This window comes from Eublepharis macularius, chromosome 2, assembly GCF_028583425.1.
Source record: "Eublepharis macularius isolate TG4126 chromosome 2, MPM_Emac_v1.0, whole genome shotgun sequence".
Lineage (NCBI taxonomy): Eukaryota > Metazoa > Chordata > Lepidosauria > Squamata > Eublepharidae > Eublepharis > Eublepharis macularius.
In genome coordinates this window covers 58,688,808-58,705,640 of record NC_072791.1, presented here as the reverse complement: position 1 = coordinate 58,705,640, position 16,833 = coordinate 58,688,808, and the positions used below count along the sequence as shown (strand labels likewise).

The window sequence follows — 16,833 nt, the reverse complement described above, 5'->3', positions numbered from 1 at the left end:
GGTAATTCCTATGGCCTACTTTTTACATTTCCTTGGTATACAGGAACCTAATATCTTCTTTGAAATAAATGGAGCAGCTGCCCCCTCACCAATGCCTGGATTAGATGCAGCACCAAATCATATAGAAGCAAAGTATGTTACAACGAACAGAATTAGGACCAGGCCATTGGAAATTTTTCAGAAACAAGATCTTGGGAACTTCAGGCCCCATTCATTGGCTGTGGTGATTATAGATCCAAAGTATTCTTGAAAACAAGAGTTTCTCACTTTTCTATACTACTTGACTAGCATGGGAAACGGTGCTGCTGAAGTAAAGGAGATACTAATGTACCATTATGTAAATTTCATTTAAATAGTACACTTCAGGTAACAAAAAACTGAACCCTCTCCTGGCAAGCCAGCTCAGGAATTGTGGTGGTTGGGATCATGGAGAACTGTCCCCTATGCATTAAGCTGACAAAATGGTCTCTAGGCTATAAGACAGAGATGCCTCTGGTGGCTTTAGTTGATGATCTCTGCTTGAATGTAGACAAAGGCCATGCTTATTTGTTGTTCCTCCTGGATTATTTGATTTTCTAGGGTTAAATCCAGTTCTTGTAGCATTTTACAGTGAACATTGTTCAAGTTTGCTTATATACTTCTCATTCTGAAGTTTAAAGCATTTTTGTGCCCATAAAACAGATACAGCAGTTATATAGCACAGTCTGTGCATGATATGTCTGTGCTTCAAATTATATGAATTTTATATGAATTATAAATGAATTATATTAATTTTCTACCATTTAAAACGTCATAGCATCCCTCTGTCAGCAGACAGCCTTGGAGAGAGAAGATGGGTGAGAGCTTGAGGAATTGGCACTGCAGTCACTTAGCTAGAAGAACAGTAGCTTCAGCTTGTGGGGGTGGGGACTGCTACAACTGTTGCTTTTTCAAAATCACCTCTCCCGCTCCCTCTCCTACATCCGACCCACCATGTTACTCATTCTTCTCACAAGAGCCAGAAGATTCCCTGCCAGTCATGATGTGCTGTGTTTGTGCACAGATGTCAGATAAGATACTGCAATGTGTGTATGAAATGTATGCAATTTTATTACTGGACTGAATTTGATAAATAAAGTCATGCGGTGAGGTTACACTTGGGAAACCCAGACATACAACACAGACTGAGGGCCAAGCTACAAGTGACGAATGACACAGGTTGGACACTTGTCAGCTTCCCTCAAGTTTTGATGGGAAATGTAGGCATCCTCGTCTTGCAGCTTGACTCTCCGACTGCTATCCAATGGACTTTTCAACTGTCACTTGTCCAACATTCCACCAAGCTGCCTACATTTACCATCAAAACTTGAGGGAAGCTGACAAGTGTCCAACCTGTGTCATTCGTCACTTGTAGTTTGGCCCTCAGTTACAGAAGACAGAGAAGTCCCAAATTAATTGTAATTCCCAAAGAACCACAGTAAATTTGGGGGTGGGACACAGTTAAAAATAAAAAACATTCAGTACTAGGCTTAGCCAGACAATGTAGTCAGTTACACACTGAAACACTTAATAAAGAACTAATGATGCAAATAAGACTGAAGAGGAACTAATTAAAAAATTGGTCTCCAGAGAGTCAGAATTGGAAGGAGAAAGGAAGATAGAAGGAAAGCTGAATAATAAAATCAGGGAAGAGAGGAGGAGAGCAAATTCCAAATAACAATAGTAAAATGCTTCAGAAAGAATTAGAGAACTGTGACTCTTTTGGTAGACGGTAAATGCAAATGTGGGTCTCCACAAGCTGTGAAATAAGTGCCAGTGGGGCAGGCAATTAACAGCTGTTGGCATTACAACCTCAGATACCTATTTGTTTTTAAGTCTTGGCAAATTTAAGTTTTGGCAAATTCGCCCCCTGCACCCAGCAATGGCAGGAAACCTGCTTGTTGTCATGTTTTGCCCAGACTGTAAGAAATACACATTTCTACTATATACTGGTCTAACTTTTGGTAGAATAGGGGTGTGTTACCTTGTGCTGATTTACACAGTTTTTCATCAGGCAGAACATAGCACAGGATTCTTTGTCTGACAGAAAACAAAGAGAGCTGTTTGCCAAGAAAGGATATGCTGTCTTGGAACATGGATTTATCACTTGATCCCTTCTATTTCCGTGATCGCAGTATCATGTAGCAGTATCTTTTGAACTAAAACAATGAATCTAGGAAGACAAGGAGGAGGAGAAGAGAGAAAGTTTCCACATTTACTGTCAATGGGAGATTAATTAATACACTCATTTCATTTGAAAGCCTGGATGTACCTGTCTACCCACTGAGATACCCACAGTGCAATCAGTGGTAATTTAAAAATCAATTTCTTTTCTGTAGTAATTAAATATGTCCATTTAAACAGATATAATTGATAGTGCCTGCCACTAATTTCAAAGCGGGGACTCTTAAGGGATTCTAGCAATTAATGGATATGAATCAAAGTGTTCTGTTTTTTCTTTCAGGAATCCATGACAAATCAACTATTGGTTGTGGACATATACTTGAACTGTCTGATAGATTTCACACACTAAAATACAATAGAGCCTACCTACTTTCTTTTGAGATAGATTGTCATAAGAATCAGGTACAATAACTAAACAGACTGTCCACTGCTCCTATACATCATGGACAGCTCAATCCTGTTCCTTAGAAGGAATAGCTATTGTGGCATCTTGTGTACAGCAGACAAGACAGCGGTGGACATCTTGGCCCTCACCTCTGAAAGTAGCTCCCAACCTGTATCGGGCTTCACTAACAGTAAGATTTTTGGACCAACATCATGATTTTAGGATGGAAGACAAGTAACAAATGGTAGTCAGACCGCCATCTGATGGACAGGACTGGTTCCAGCTCTGCCTCTCCTGAGAAACAGCCAATGAGAACTGGCAGTGACAGTTGATCCATTGGAAGACAGTTACTGAGGGAAGAAGGGTTTTGGAGGCTGCTAGCAGAAGCAGCAGAGAGATAGCTAGCTGTTAATCTCTTCTTTTATACAGTAATATTTCCCTGTTGAAGCACAATATATCTATGTGTTTCCAATTATTCGTTCCTACTTTATACATCTTGTAAATAAAGTTTATTCTTGTTTCTATTTTAACCGTGGCTGGTCTGAAGTTGTTGGCTGAGCGGAAATAAAACACACAAACACAACTGAAATGCTCTGATCAGGACGAAAGGGCCATGTTTAATTAAATGGTGGCAGTGCATTATAGTTCCCTTTCCCCAATTAGCTGAGTGAGGGGAAGTAAATATAGGGGCTGCCTGTCTAATAGAGAGTCTGGGAAGAGAGAGAGAGAACCCTGTGTGGATTTCAGTCAGGGCTTGCTTCCAGAAAAATACAGATTAGATAGGTGGCAGGTTGTTACTGCCCTTAACTGCCTATGAAACCCCTAAACCTGTGAAAGGAGGTTTAAGGTTGTTTAAGGTGGGTGGCAATGTGTAATGGGGTCACACTCTACTACTGGCTTTAAAAAGTGCATGACTGCTACAGGTTCAGAATAGAGGACAATTTCTGCTCCCAAGAAAGGAGGTCCCTCTCAGCCTGGCCCTGGGACCTGGATAAGGTGGCTGATTTTAAACACCATGCATTAAAATCTCAAAATCAATCTACTACTGATAAAATTGGCCATGAATAAGCTATGGGAGAGATTACTGTATTTCCCTGTTAAAGAATGTTGAAATTAGCTGTTATTTTAAAAGACATTATAACACCTATTTCCCAAGTGTGAAGAGTCCATTTCTGCTATTTCAGTTCTGATCCTCTAGCATCTGAATTCACTTGAGCAAGTGCTATGAGAATCAGCATGTTTAATTCAAATAGACCCTGCTGTTCATATATGCCGGATGTCTATGCATGCCCTACGATTCATTAAATACCCATGTTCCCCTAGGCAATTCATTGCTGTGTGCCAGAAATTTCCAAGGGGATGATTTTTTTAAAAAAAAGGAATTGACACAGAATCTTTGCTTTAAATTTAATACTAGCATAATAATATATTCCATTAATTATTCTATTAATATATTGTTTTATCATTATATAATATTCAAGACATACGGTGTAAACGTATAGCATATCCTTTAGAGACAATCGACGCATGAGACGTGTTCATAGTTCATGAGGAATGTCACACCCTGCTTCACACACCAGCAGGAGGCACATTTCCTTTTATTGCTAGACTGACCATGCAATTTACCACCCATTAATGCTGCAAAGCGTCTATTCATGGAATGTACATGAGACTCTTAATTTTTCTTCAAGAATGGGAAGAAATCCCCTGAGTTCTAGAACGATGGGAAGTTTGAGCCTTTGGGCTAGTGTTAATCTTAGATTTTAGAGATTTGAGTTCAGATCCCAGCTGAGCCATGAACTAAGCAGCAAATTCCGCCTGAGATGAGATATTTTGCTGATACATTTTATTCTGTTGCAGAGCTGTCTATGTATCTTTGTCTGCTAAATTTTATCTTCCTTGTATGTTTTTAAGGTACAGAAAGAGGGCAAATAGAGGTGTTCACATACTGATGAACATTACGTGGTTGATTTCCATCATAAACAAAAGAAATAATAAAAATTTGCTTTATATAAATAAGTAAGATAAGGAATTATTTTAAGGTTCTGTAACGCAGGTGATAGTGTGACTGTGAATCTTAAACAGAGGTCAGTTACCGCCCAGACCTAATTCAGTCTTCAGCCCAGTCCAAATATGCTTCTATTGAAATCTACTTTAACTACCAAGCGACTGACCTTAATTTATTATAAATGACACCAGAAACTAGCAAAGATGGGGGAGGTGGGCATAAATAAAATTACACCTTTTGATGAGGCTCTGACCACACATCTTATATACTAATAGCCCAGTGACCCTCATCTGTGGAGACTTAAATCTGGAGATTGGAGCCATGAATGGACAACACAGATCTTCCTACAGACCTGAAAAATGCCCCAGGTTTGCAGAAAAAACTGAAATATAAAAAAAATACATTGGTTTTTTTTAGAAAATCCAAAATGATAAAAGGAGTACCTGAAAATTTTAACCAGATGCCCTCAGTGGCTGTTGTGAGGCAACCATAATAGTTTACACCAGGGCTCATTTCGAGGGGGAACGCGCCGGAACGCAGTTCCGGCAGTTCCCCAAAGAGGTCATATGTCAGGTGGCCCCGCCCACCTGACTCTCAGCCATTTTGGGCCCGTTTCAGCCAGGATTGGGGTCAAAATGGCCTGGATCGGGCCTCTGACAGGTGATGAATCACTCTCCCACTCAGCAGCGGCCCGATCCTGACCATTTTGGGCCCCTTTTCAACCATTTTCAGCCCCTTTTTGCCATTTTGGGCCCAATTTCAGCCCTGAATGGCCAGGATTTGGCCCAAAACAGCCAGGATAGGTGATGTCAGGGGGTGTGGCATATGCAAATCAGTTATGCTAATGACACACTTCTGGTGATGTCAAGGGGCGTGGCATATGCTAATGAGTTATGCTAATGAGTTCCTCCAGCTCTTTTTCTACGAAATGACCCCTGGTTTACACAGTATTCCAGACTTGGTTTCTGTCAGTAAAAGGCAGTGAGAGGGGGCAGGGACTTTTCCAGGGCTGCTTGGACCTTTGATGGAGGACTTATCAGGGCCAGGCTCAGAAGCAACCACCAGATGACTTGATACCATGCAACTTGTATTACTCACCCAGGCCTGGATACTTGCTACTGTTCGACAGCAGCCTCCTCCAAGCCAGTGTAGTGTAGTGATTAGAGATTGAGAGTAGGATCTGGGAGGCCCAGGTTTGAATCACCATGCTGTGGTAGAAGCTTACTGAGTGACTTTGAGACAGTCACAAAATCTCAGCCCAACCTACCTCTCAGGGTTGTTGTGAGGATAGTATGGAGGCAAGAAAAACAATGGAAACTGCTTAGGGTCCCCATTCTGTAGAAAGGCTATGTATAAATGAAGTAAATTAATAAGTATAGATGAAGATTTGAGACAGATAAAAGGTAAGTTGTTTAGTGGATTTTAAGGAGGGAAGGATGAAGAGAAAGCTAAGCATATGGAGGCTGCCAAGAGGAGGGAAAAAGGTAATAGTGTGGGGAAGAGGATGGAGGGGAAAGTGAAGAATCCCCAGAAAGTCATTGCAGGTTCTCCACCATGCAACTGGGCCCAGCTCAGCCAGCAGCACGCAACTGGGCCATATGGAAGAGGCTGCCAGGGGGGAGGGATAGCTATAATAATTACAGTGTGCTTATATACCGCCTTTCTAGGCAGATTAGTACCCACTCAGAGCAGTGAACAAAGTCAGTGTTTTTATTATCCCCACAATGCAGCTGGGGAGCTGGGGCTGAGAAGAGTGGCTTACCCAAGGGCCAAGGCCACCTGCAGAGCTCATGGCAGCAGTGGAAGTTGAACCAGGAGAGTGTTTATTCACAGTCCAACTACTTAACCACTATGTTACAGCAACTGAAGACAGTGGGCAGACAAAGGTGGGTGAAAAGTAGAGAAGAAAACAGGAAAAGAAGAGAGACTATGGGGTGGCCATGGAAGGGAAAGAGGAGCTGGAGGTAGGAGAAAATGAGATTTCCCCCTTGCAAGTCCTTGCAGGTTCCCCGCTTGTCATGATATAATCATCACATGTGCAGTACAAACAGGGCTTTTCTAGTCCAATGGATGCCACTTGGCTCTGTAATGGTGGACAAAGAAACAATTTTTCAAGACCTGGTTATCTGTCACAAACTACATATAACGAATCACTTTGGTATTGGGTTAGTCTGATTTTTTTTTAAAGCCTAGAGTCAAACAAATTGAGGGATTCTCCTATATTTGTGTGTGCATGTACTATTCAGTCGCAATTGACTTATGGTAACCACAGCAAGGAGCTGTCAAGGCAACTGAGAAGCAGAGGTGGTTTGCCAGTGCCTTCCCCTGCAGTCTTTCTTGGTGTCCCATTCAAGTACTGACCCTGCTTTAGCTTCTGAGATCTGACAAAATCGGGCTATGCCATGCCGCCTTCCCTCCCCCCATATATTTAGTGCTTATTAAATATTCTGTCTAATTTAAATCACATTGCAATTAAATTGGGAATAACTGAAATACATTTTAATATATGGGGTTTTCTGCATGGATTTTCTCCCATCTGGTCCCATACTGCTTCAATTTATCCCGATTTCCACATAGTTTTTTGCCTTTAGTTTTCACTTCAGGTTTTTTTGGGGGGGAGGGGGGTTCATGGTTTCTTTTTAATGATTCTTTCGAGACCACTTTTACCTTGATCTTTTTCTGGAAGCAGATTATGAGTTGATTTTTCTCTGTGCATATGTTTCTTTTGGCTTTGTTTGTCCTACCCATTCCCACCCACATCCAGACCACTTTTGGATGTTTCGTCATCAACGAACCACTCCTCCATCCCTTTCTTCCCCTCCCCTTTCCTGGTTTTGTTTTCTTTCTCTGTGTTTAATCATAATTTTCTTAGCATTATAGCAACCTACCATTATAACAATACGTGTAGTAGATTCTCTGAATTTCCAGCTTTCATTTTTTTAAAAAAAGTAAGTCTCTTGCCTGTTCCATTGAAGAGATATGCCTTTATATCTCTGCAAGAGAAGAATCAAGAGACTTATTTTTTTAAAAAAAATTAAAGCTGGGAATTCAGAGAATCTGCTACACGTATTGTCACAACAGAAGGTCAATATAATGCTTCTGACTCATGAACAACCACAAACATGGCCCTGTTCTCGAACATGTTCATGGTTGGCTGTTCATAGGGGCCAGCAGGCTCTCCTCCAGCCATCATCCAGGTCAAGATCCCTACTGCACCACTCCCAGAAACCTTACCTGAGCAGGCACCAGGAAAGGTACCAATAATAAATAATAGCTTGGCTCAGAGCCTGGCAGCAGCCCGGGAACTTAAAGGGGTTAGATCCCTATCCTTCCACACACAAAGAAAATTCAAGCTCCAAAGCACTTTCTGTATCAAAATGCCAACAGCAACTGTCTCTCCACTGTCTGCAAAGTCAGAGCTGGGAGCCCCCTCCCCCCTGGTCTTTGCTGCCTTGTTGTAACAAATTTGGAGCTCCACACTTGAAAGGAAGACCTGCCTATCAAACTAAATTGGGCTTAGATTGGGGTTTCCAGGGCAACAGCAGGAGTTCAGACAGAGTTCAGACAATCCCTGCCTAAGTTGCCAAGGGAATTGATTGCAGGTGCCAGACTGTCTGGCTTGACGAATAGCAACAAATAGCAATGAACGAGGCTTGCAATGACCACCTGTTCGTTTAGAATGGAACCTCACAAACAGCTTGTTCGCAAACAGCAGTTTGGGCTGTTCGTGGCTTTTTTTTGTTCGTATTGCTGTTCGTGCCCATCTCTAGCCATAACAAATTTGCTACTTGTTCATGGAAGTGTTTTTGATGGGGTTCTTTGAGTGGTGGCCTTCCTTGAGCTCTGATGTGTAAAATGCCAGACTTAGGAAGTTAATGGGAGGTGCACCCCATAAGATTCAGAGCTCTGAAGCAACATAGGAAAGGGAGATAAACTAGCCTCCTTGCACACCATCACTTGGCCACTTTTAGGCAAAGGTCTCTACTTCTAATTAGCAAGTCTGTGCCTTTGCAGGGTAAACAAATAGCAGTACAGAGGGTTTTTTTTAAAAAAATCTAAATAGTCTGATCATTTTAGATACCTGTCATGAAAATCCATTTTTTTGCAATTCATACTTATACAAATACATATCTGATAAGCCAGACATTTTGGAAGTCTCCTTAAATGGAGATCACTCCATTTTTGGAGATCACTCCATTAAGTAAATTGATTACTTAATCAGTAGGCTGCAGGAATTCTGTGGTTTGAAGAATGAGCTCTGCTTTTGGGATTTAGATGAATACATTGGAGGTGTATTGCCTCCACATGTACATTGACTTTTAAGAAAACCTACAATTCATAGGAAACATCATTAATGGTCAGGAAGAGGTATCTAAGGTTTGATAATTACTACTTTAAAAACAGTGTTATGCTTACAGTTTTTCTAGTTAGGAACACATGTGCTTAGGAATGAGAGCCATTAAACACAGTAGGACTTGTTTCTGAGTAAATGTATGCAGGATCAGGCTGTTATGTTAAAGAAAAACAAGTACACTTCAAAAATAACGTTTTCTTTTTCTTCGTACTGTTGCGGGGATATCGGGACTTTAGGCAACCTCCTGTTATTATAATCCTGCTGCTGCATCTCTTTTTGCACATTGTACTGCTGGTGGTTCCAGAGGAAAGTGTTTTGCTAAAGAACTTGACAAAATATATATGATACAGTTTGCTGTACAAAATGCTAAAATTTTAGCAAGATTCAGCAGCTAGCCAAACACCCAGGAAAAGGCCATATATGTGTGACATCTGCTGCAAACAGTGCGAGGCTCCATCCAAACTAGCTAGGCATTATCTTATATGCACTGGCCAAAAGCCATATGAGTGTCAGGCATGTTGCAAAACTTTTAGGCAGTTGGTCCATCTGGAAAGACATCAGCTCACCCATAATCTGCCTTTTAAGTGTAACATTTGTCACAAGAACTTGAAAAATGTAGTCACATTCCAAAGACATCAACAGCTTCATGTAGAGAACTATCAGGGTGATGCTAAGCAAGCTGAAAGATCGAGGAGTGCCAGGCAAGAGAAACTTGAGCAGAGGTTGTTTTGTTGTTCCATTTGCCAAAAACACTTTGCAATGAAAGTGCAGCATCAGTGCATGAGGTCTGATCATCTGCATGGCGCCAGAAGGAAGGAACATGCATATGTGCCAGACATGTAGCAAGATGTTTCCTTCACAATCTAAGCTCATCCACACTGGCTAGAAGCCATTTAAGTGCTACATATGTGGTAAATCTTCCAGGCAGTCAACACACTTGAAAATCCATCACCTCATACTCATGGAAGAGAAGCCTTTCCAGTGTTTTCTTTGCCAGAAGAGATTTAAAGCTCAGAGCAAACTCCTGAAGCACAAACTTCTCCGTGCCCCAAAACAGGCTCTCTCTAGAGTGTAAAGCAGAGTGCAATGAACCTTATGCTACAGGCACTACAGGGAGAAATATCGAAAGATGCCAGGACTGTTACTGCATATGAGTCCCAGGAAGGGGAACACTTTGGTTTCCACTGCATTTATGTTGTACCTTATCCAGTGCTCTGCTTGTGAACAACGTTTTGAAATGGAGAGGATGTTGGATTTTCATATAATGTGAGGGAAACTTAAAAGATGACAAAACATCAAAAGCAAGTAGGTGGGCCTACCACTCCAAAGGCAGCATCAAAAGAAAAGTCTGGAGGAAATTGAGCTACGCTGGAGAAAAATTACCCATGGATTGCTTGTCAGATGTGAAAAATACGATTCTACAGCATTGTAGAAGTCATGACACAGTTGCATCCAGCAAGTAAAGTTCTGACCAGGGCAACCTTGTTTTACTCAAGGGAAACAGCAATACAAAGGAAAGATCACCTGCCATGGCATAAAGAAACTCTGGATTTAGTCATCTGAAAGGTATGCTTACCTCCAAAAGTGTGTTAAGAATGGAGTAGTCAGTGCATAATAAAGATGATTTTCTTTATGGCTCATTAGATGACGACTTCTTTGATAATACAGAAATACTTCAATGCACTTTTTCAACATGCAGTAAAAATGTACATAATAGACACAAAGTGTGCAAATCTGACAGATTTGGAAAAAGCTTCCCTTCTTCTTCCAGGCTTCAAAGGCATTATCTTACTCACACAGGACAGAAGCCCTTTGGCTGTACTCTTTGTGGGAAGATGTTTAGACAGTCAGCCCACTTAAAAAGGCGTCAGCTCACCCATACTGAAAAGAGCCTGCATACTCAAGGTGGGATCTGAAAATCTAAACGTGCCTGTCAGTTACCTCAGAGATTGCTTTGAATTTCAATTTTCCCAGTCTTTGGTTTCTGCACAGACACATTCTTGGTCCTCTCACTTTCAGGAGTCACAGTCAGACTAAGAGTCTCTCTACGCAAGATGTCTGACACGTGAAGAACACGTGTTGGGAGATGCAATGTTAGCCAGAAATGGTAGTTTAAAAAGACTGAGCTGGCAGAAGGGCAAAGGCTTTGTTATACACTGGAGCTGTGTGAAGGGGCTGTGAAATGCCAGAAGGGAAACTTCAGCCCTCTCCAAATCCAAGCCCAGCTCTGGAAGGCAGCTCTAGCCCATTTCCATTTCTTACTGCCCTCTGGTTGCAATCCCACACAGTTTTAGATTGGAGAGGTGAAATTGACAGAGACTTCTGGGAGGCAAAGATGAAATTAACACACCCTCTGAGGACAGATCTCCACCTGCTCTGTCTTTGTAAACTATGCTTCCCAGCTAACATTACATCTCCCTACACTTGGCAAACACATGCCGAGGCTTCTTGTGTAGAGAATCTAAATAGCTGAAATCGAAGTGAAGATAGAGTCTAGTGACTCTGTTTTGACCATGGATAGAGAAAACATTTATTTATTTATTTATTTATTTATTTATTTATTTATTTATTTATTTATTTATTTATGTCATTTATAGTCCACCTTTCTCACTGAGACTCAAGGTGGATTACACAGTATGAGGTTAATACAATATCAAGTAAGTGCATTTCAATACAATACCATAAGGTAAACATATACAAGTTTAAAGGCATAGCATTAGTAAGGATCCAAGACATAGTAGAAAATACTGAAGTAAAACATAATCAATTCTAGGACTAACATTAGACAACATGGAGCGATGGTTGTACATAAGAGTACATATTTAAAGCAGCAGATAATATATGAGGCAAAAATAGTGATGAAGTCTATGATCCCCAACTCGTTAGTGAAGCATCTGAGACCCCTTCCCCACAATACAGCCCTCCCATTTGAGTAAAAAGCTTTTTTGAATAGTTCGGTTTTGCATCGTTTACGGAAAGCCAGGAGAGTGGGGCTCTTCTGACTTCCTCAGGCAGGTCATTCCACAGGATAGGGGCCACCACAGAGAAAGCCCGTGTACGGGCTGCTGCTGACTTCACCTGTGTGCAGCCTGGTACCTGCAGGAGACCCTGTTCAGATAAGCGAAGCTGCCATGGAGGAACATAGGGAGGGAGGTGGTCCCGTAGGTATGCCGGACCAAAGCCGTGAAGAACTTTGTATGTAATAACTAATACCTTGAACTGAGCACAGTAAACGATGGATAGCTAGTGGAGCGACTATAGGATGGGAGTGATGTTCATGCTCCTGCTCGCTCCTGATAACAATCAAGCTGCAGCATTTTGCGCTAATTGGAGCCTCCTAGTTAACTTAGATGGAAGGCCAATGTATAGAGCATTACAATAGTCAAGCCTTGATGTTACCATTAATAAATGGCTGGAAATGCACCAAAGTGCATGGAGCTTTTTCATTGGTTCTGGCCCCATACTGCATTGATTTCTCTCCAGAGTTCTGCACACATGGTCAAAATACCCCAATTCAGTCTGCTTCCCAGACTTTTTTGTGTTCTGCTGCAGAATTGATCTTTCTCTGTCTTTCTCTGTCTCTATCTACACATATCCCAATTACTTTCCCCAGCAAAATCAAACTGTAGCTTTTTTGAAGTGCAGAATGCTTTCTTCAGTGTGAGGATTGGCCTGGCCCTGTTTTTCCCTCTCCTCGTGCATGCTGGTTAAATAGCAACCAATTCAGTTTTTTTCCAGAATTTTACATTTTTTAAAAACAGTACACAAAAATTCTGCAGAGTGCCCTGAATCCCACTTGATATTTTAGTTTCCTTGTTTGCTTCCTGTACCTGTCCATTCTTCTTTGGTGGTTTAAAATTTTTTTTAAACAGCAATATTGCAATCTTGGTGCCATAGAAAAACCAAAATAAACTTGTAAGATTCCTCAGCTGATCAGCAACACCCTTTCTCCCCAAAAAGCCCACAGCATAAATGGGGCATTTTTCTAGTGCAGAAAAAATAAACAGACACCGCTTGGGTTCAACTTGGGTTCTCTCAAATGCAGAATTACAGAGGCCCAACCAGATCTGATCCTTGCAGATAAGTTATCCAAAAAATCCGGTTTATGTGTGCATGCAGAAAACAAAGTGTTATGATTTTCTCAAAGACAAGAATAGAAAATGGGTAGGAGGTTTCCTGCTTTAAAAATCTTTAAAACATCTTTAAACATCTTAAAGCAGACACTGAACACTTGACACATGCTGTTTAATGCAAGTGAGACAGAACTCATTTTTCATTTGTGAAAAAAATATTCAGGCAAGCCCCACCCCCACCTACAAAAGGCATCACTTTCCTCATCTTCAATAGAAATCTTAAGAGAAGAGCTTCAACCATTTCAGCAAATGAAGTGACTAGCACTTCAGGTCAACCTCCCCCCTACTTTCAGTGTTTTACCAGTGTTTGCCAGAAATGAATAGGTTAAATGTTATTATTTAACAAATTTAACAAATAAAAAATTTCCGTCTAAATTTTGGGGGTTTTACTGTGTGGAATTTTGTGTGGATATTTAGAACATCTGTCATTAACAATAAACATGGGCACGAACCGAAAAAAACCCGAACCACCTGATTCATGATTCATCGCTGTTCCATGAACTACAAACAATGAAATTCAAGAACTTGTACCAGTTCATGAATCAGTTCGTGGTTTGTAGTTTGTGGAATTCAAATGCCCAGCGCCGACTTATGAAGCCGGTGCAGGATGTTTGAAACTGACAGCCCCCTTCTCCTGTTGCCCCAAAGTGGCAGGAGAAATCTGTCAGTTTCAAAACACCCCCACAGGCTTCATCCCATGGGGCAAGTGAAACTGACAGCCCTGTTTTCCTGTCCCTCGAGTGGCAGGAGAATGGGAGCTATCAGTTTGACAGACCCGGTTCTGGGTTCAGCCCATGGGCTGAGGCCGGCACGGGGTCTGTTAAATTGACAGCCCCCCTTCTCTTTCTGCCCAAGGTGGCAGGAAAACAGGGGCTGTCACTTCGACAGACCCCACATCGGCCTCAGCCCATGGGCTGAACCCAGCACCAAGTCTGCCAAACTGACAGGTTGCATTCTCCTGTCCTTTGAGTGGCAGGAGAATGGGAGCTGTCAGTTTGACAGATCCCACACTGGCCTGAGCCCATTGGCTGAACCGGCACAGAGTTTGTCAACCTGACAGCCCCTGTTTTCCTGCTGCCCTGGGTGGAAAGAGAATGGGGGCTGTCAGTTTCACAGACCCCACACTGGCTTCAGCCCAGGGGCTGAACCCGGTGCCAGGTCTGTCAAACTGATGGTTCTTGTTCTCCTCCCACCCGGGCAGACCCCGCGCTGGCCTCAGCCCATGGGCTGAACCAAGCACAGGGTGAGTTAAACTGACAGCTCTCATTCTTCTCCCACCCAGGGCAGCAGAAAAAAGAGAGCTGTCAGTTTGACAGACTTGGTGCAGGGTTCAGCTCATGGGCTGAGGCCTACGTGGGGTCTGTCGAACTGACATCCCTTGTTTTCCTGCCGCCCTGGGTGGAAAGAGAAGGGGGGCTGTCAATTTCACAGATCCAGTGCTGGCTTCAGCCCATGGGCTGAACCTGGCGCCGGATCTGTCAAATTGACAACCCTGTTCTTCTGCCACTCTGTGGAGGCAGGAGAAGGGGGCTGTTAGCTTCACAGACCCCACACCGGCTTCAGATCATGGGCAGAACCCGGCGCGGGGTGTGTGAAACTGACAGCCCCCTTCTCCTGCTGCTCACTGGTGGCAGGAGAACAGGGCTGTCAATTTCACACACAATGGTGCCAGCCTGTCTGGGGTCACCAATGCTCACGACCCACACAAACCAGGCCTGAAAAAGTTGTGGGGGTTCGTTAACACGCAGCTCCACGAACCGCGTGTTAACGAACCACCAACCGGCTCAGTTCATGCATTTTTTTAGGTTGTAATTTGATTTGTGCCCACCTCTAATTAACAATTGCTGTGTTTGACCCAGAGAAGAATGAAAAGTATTTTAAGTATGTATAAGGATGGAGAGGAGAAATATTATGTAGTTTCACTACTCTGATTTATATTTTGTTTTTATCTCTTATGCATTGCTCACTGTTCATTGTTTAAATAAAAATATATAACCAAATAGAAATGGTTGATACAATTACTTATTTGATTCATTTTCTCTTCGGGTATGCAAAAATTTTGAACATGTCCCACTGTTCCACAAGCTTTGGTATGAAGAAACCTGTCCAACACTTTTAAATAGTAGGCATGAAAATTTTAAAGAAGGTCTTTCCAGATCAAGCTGGGGTTACAGGAGGCTTTTTGAGACCTGGAACTGGTAATAAGACTTAACAGAGTTAATAGAGGCAAACAGATTCCAAAGTAGGTGACAAAGAACTGGGCAGGTGTTTGGAGAAACAAGATGAGGCTGGAAACTCTGAGCGCAGATCTGGAGTCCCAAGCAGCAAAGGTGAGAACAAGCAAGATTCATTGTTTTTCTGATTAGACCGGGAAAGAACCAAAGTCTAGGCTCATTCTGTATCTACTTGGCTAGAGGCTTTTTACTGCTGGTCCATTAAAGATACTGATATTGGGAATTCCTCACAAGACTTGAAGCGTCTGTATGCCAACTGTATCATTTCGTTTGGCTCATAAAGGCCTCTGCTTCTAAGGTTCCCAATGCTAGCCTGCCCGGTGCATATCTTGAGATTGGTTTAGTTTCATCTGCAGGCTTGTCCCTACTATCAAAAATCAACTACTATAGGATATCACAGGGCAATCCTAAGAACCAGGGCTTTTTTTCAGGGGGAACACAGTGGAACGGAGTTCCGAAACCTCTTGAAAATGGTCACATGGCTGGTGGCCATATGACTATTTTCTCTGAGGGCAACCCACTGAGTTCCACCACCTCTTTTCCCAGAAAAAAAGCCCTGCTAAGAACACATTTTTGGTAGCAAGACTTATTTGAATAGACCTGAGTAGGCTGTTGAGTAGACCTGCTTAGGATTGCTCTGTCTTGTATTTTTTTTTTTACTTATTAAGTAGGTGAATGTCAGATTCCCAAGGGCTTATTTGAACTAATGAAAATATTTAGATTAACTTTTTTATGTAGTTGAAGTATTTTCATGCTAGATGAAACTGTGATATGAACCATATATGAAAAGCAAATATGAAAAGAATATTATGTTAATAAGTAATAATAAAGGCCTTATGTCAGTATGTATTTGTTTCCATTCGAAGCTTACCCTGTTTGATGTATTGCTTCAAGGTGTCACCCCTAGTTGACAATATAATTTCCAAATATACTAGTTTCTTTACCAATTGTCAAAGGGAAAACTTTTCCACTGCCAACTCTTGCAAAGTCTAGTTGGTACTATTCTTATTGACTTTTCAACAACAGTCATCTTTGAAAGGGATTTTAGTCTAGCGTTTGAAATCTCCTTCCTGCAGAACTACAGAGTTGTTGCACTGTGATGCTGTCTTGTTTTAATCTGCCAGTTGATTGTCTTTACAGTGTTTATTTTTAACTGAGTGATTTTTTTAAACAGATATTTATTATATATTGTAGTTATAAAGTTTTAATCGGACACGACAGCAACAGACAGGCTAATGTTTCTAATAAACATACAGTCAAGCACCTCAATTCTACTCACTCTTTGAGCTCTCTTTTCCTCAAAAGGCAAGAAGATCCAAGGGAAGTACTGCAGAGATCAGAGTAAGAGCACAGTGGACACTGCTGATGATCTATGGGTCTCACCACACAAGACAAAATACACTTGAATTACATGGGTAATTTGAGTGTATTTTGTAATTCGAATGTATTTGAGTGTAATTCGAGTGTAATTCAAGTGCATTTTGTCACGTGTAGTTTGACCCTTTGTTACTCTTGTT

General features: G+C 41.7%; 1 protein-coding gene across 1 annotated transcript in view; it reads left to right on the top strand.

Annotated features, from left to right (window-relative positions):
- ZNF770 (zinc finger protein 770) overlaps positions 1-10,219 on the top strand; it is a 47,865-nt gene extending 37,646 nt beyond the window's left edge. Inside the window, 4 exon segments of the mRNA XM_054969916.1 lie at positions 9,328-9,764; positions 9,766-10,019; positions 10,022-10,155; positions 10,157-10,219. Of these exon segments, the coding sequence (XP_054825891.1) occupies positions 9,328-9,764; positions 9,766-10,019; positions 10,022-10,155; positions 10,157-10,219 (888 nt within the window).
- Positions 10,220-16,833: the final 6,614 nt, after the last annotated feature.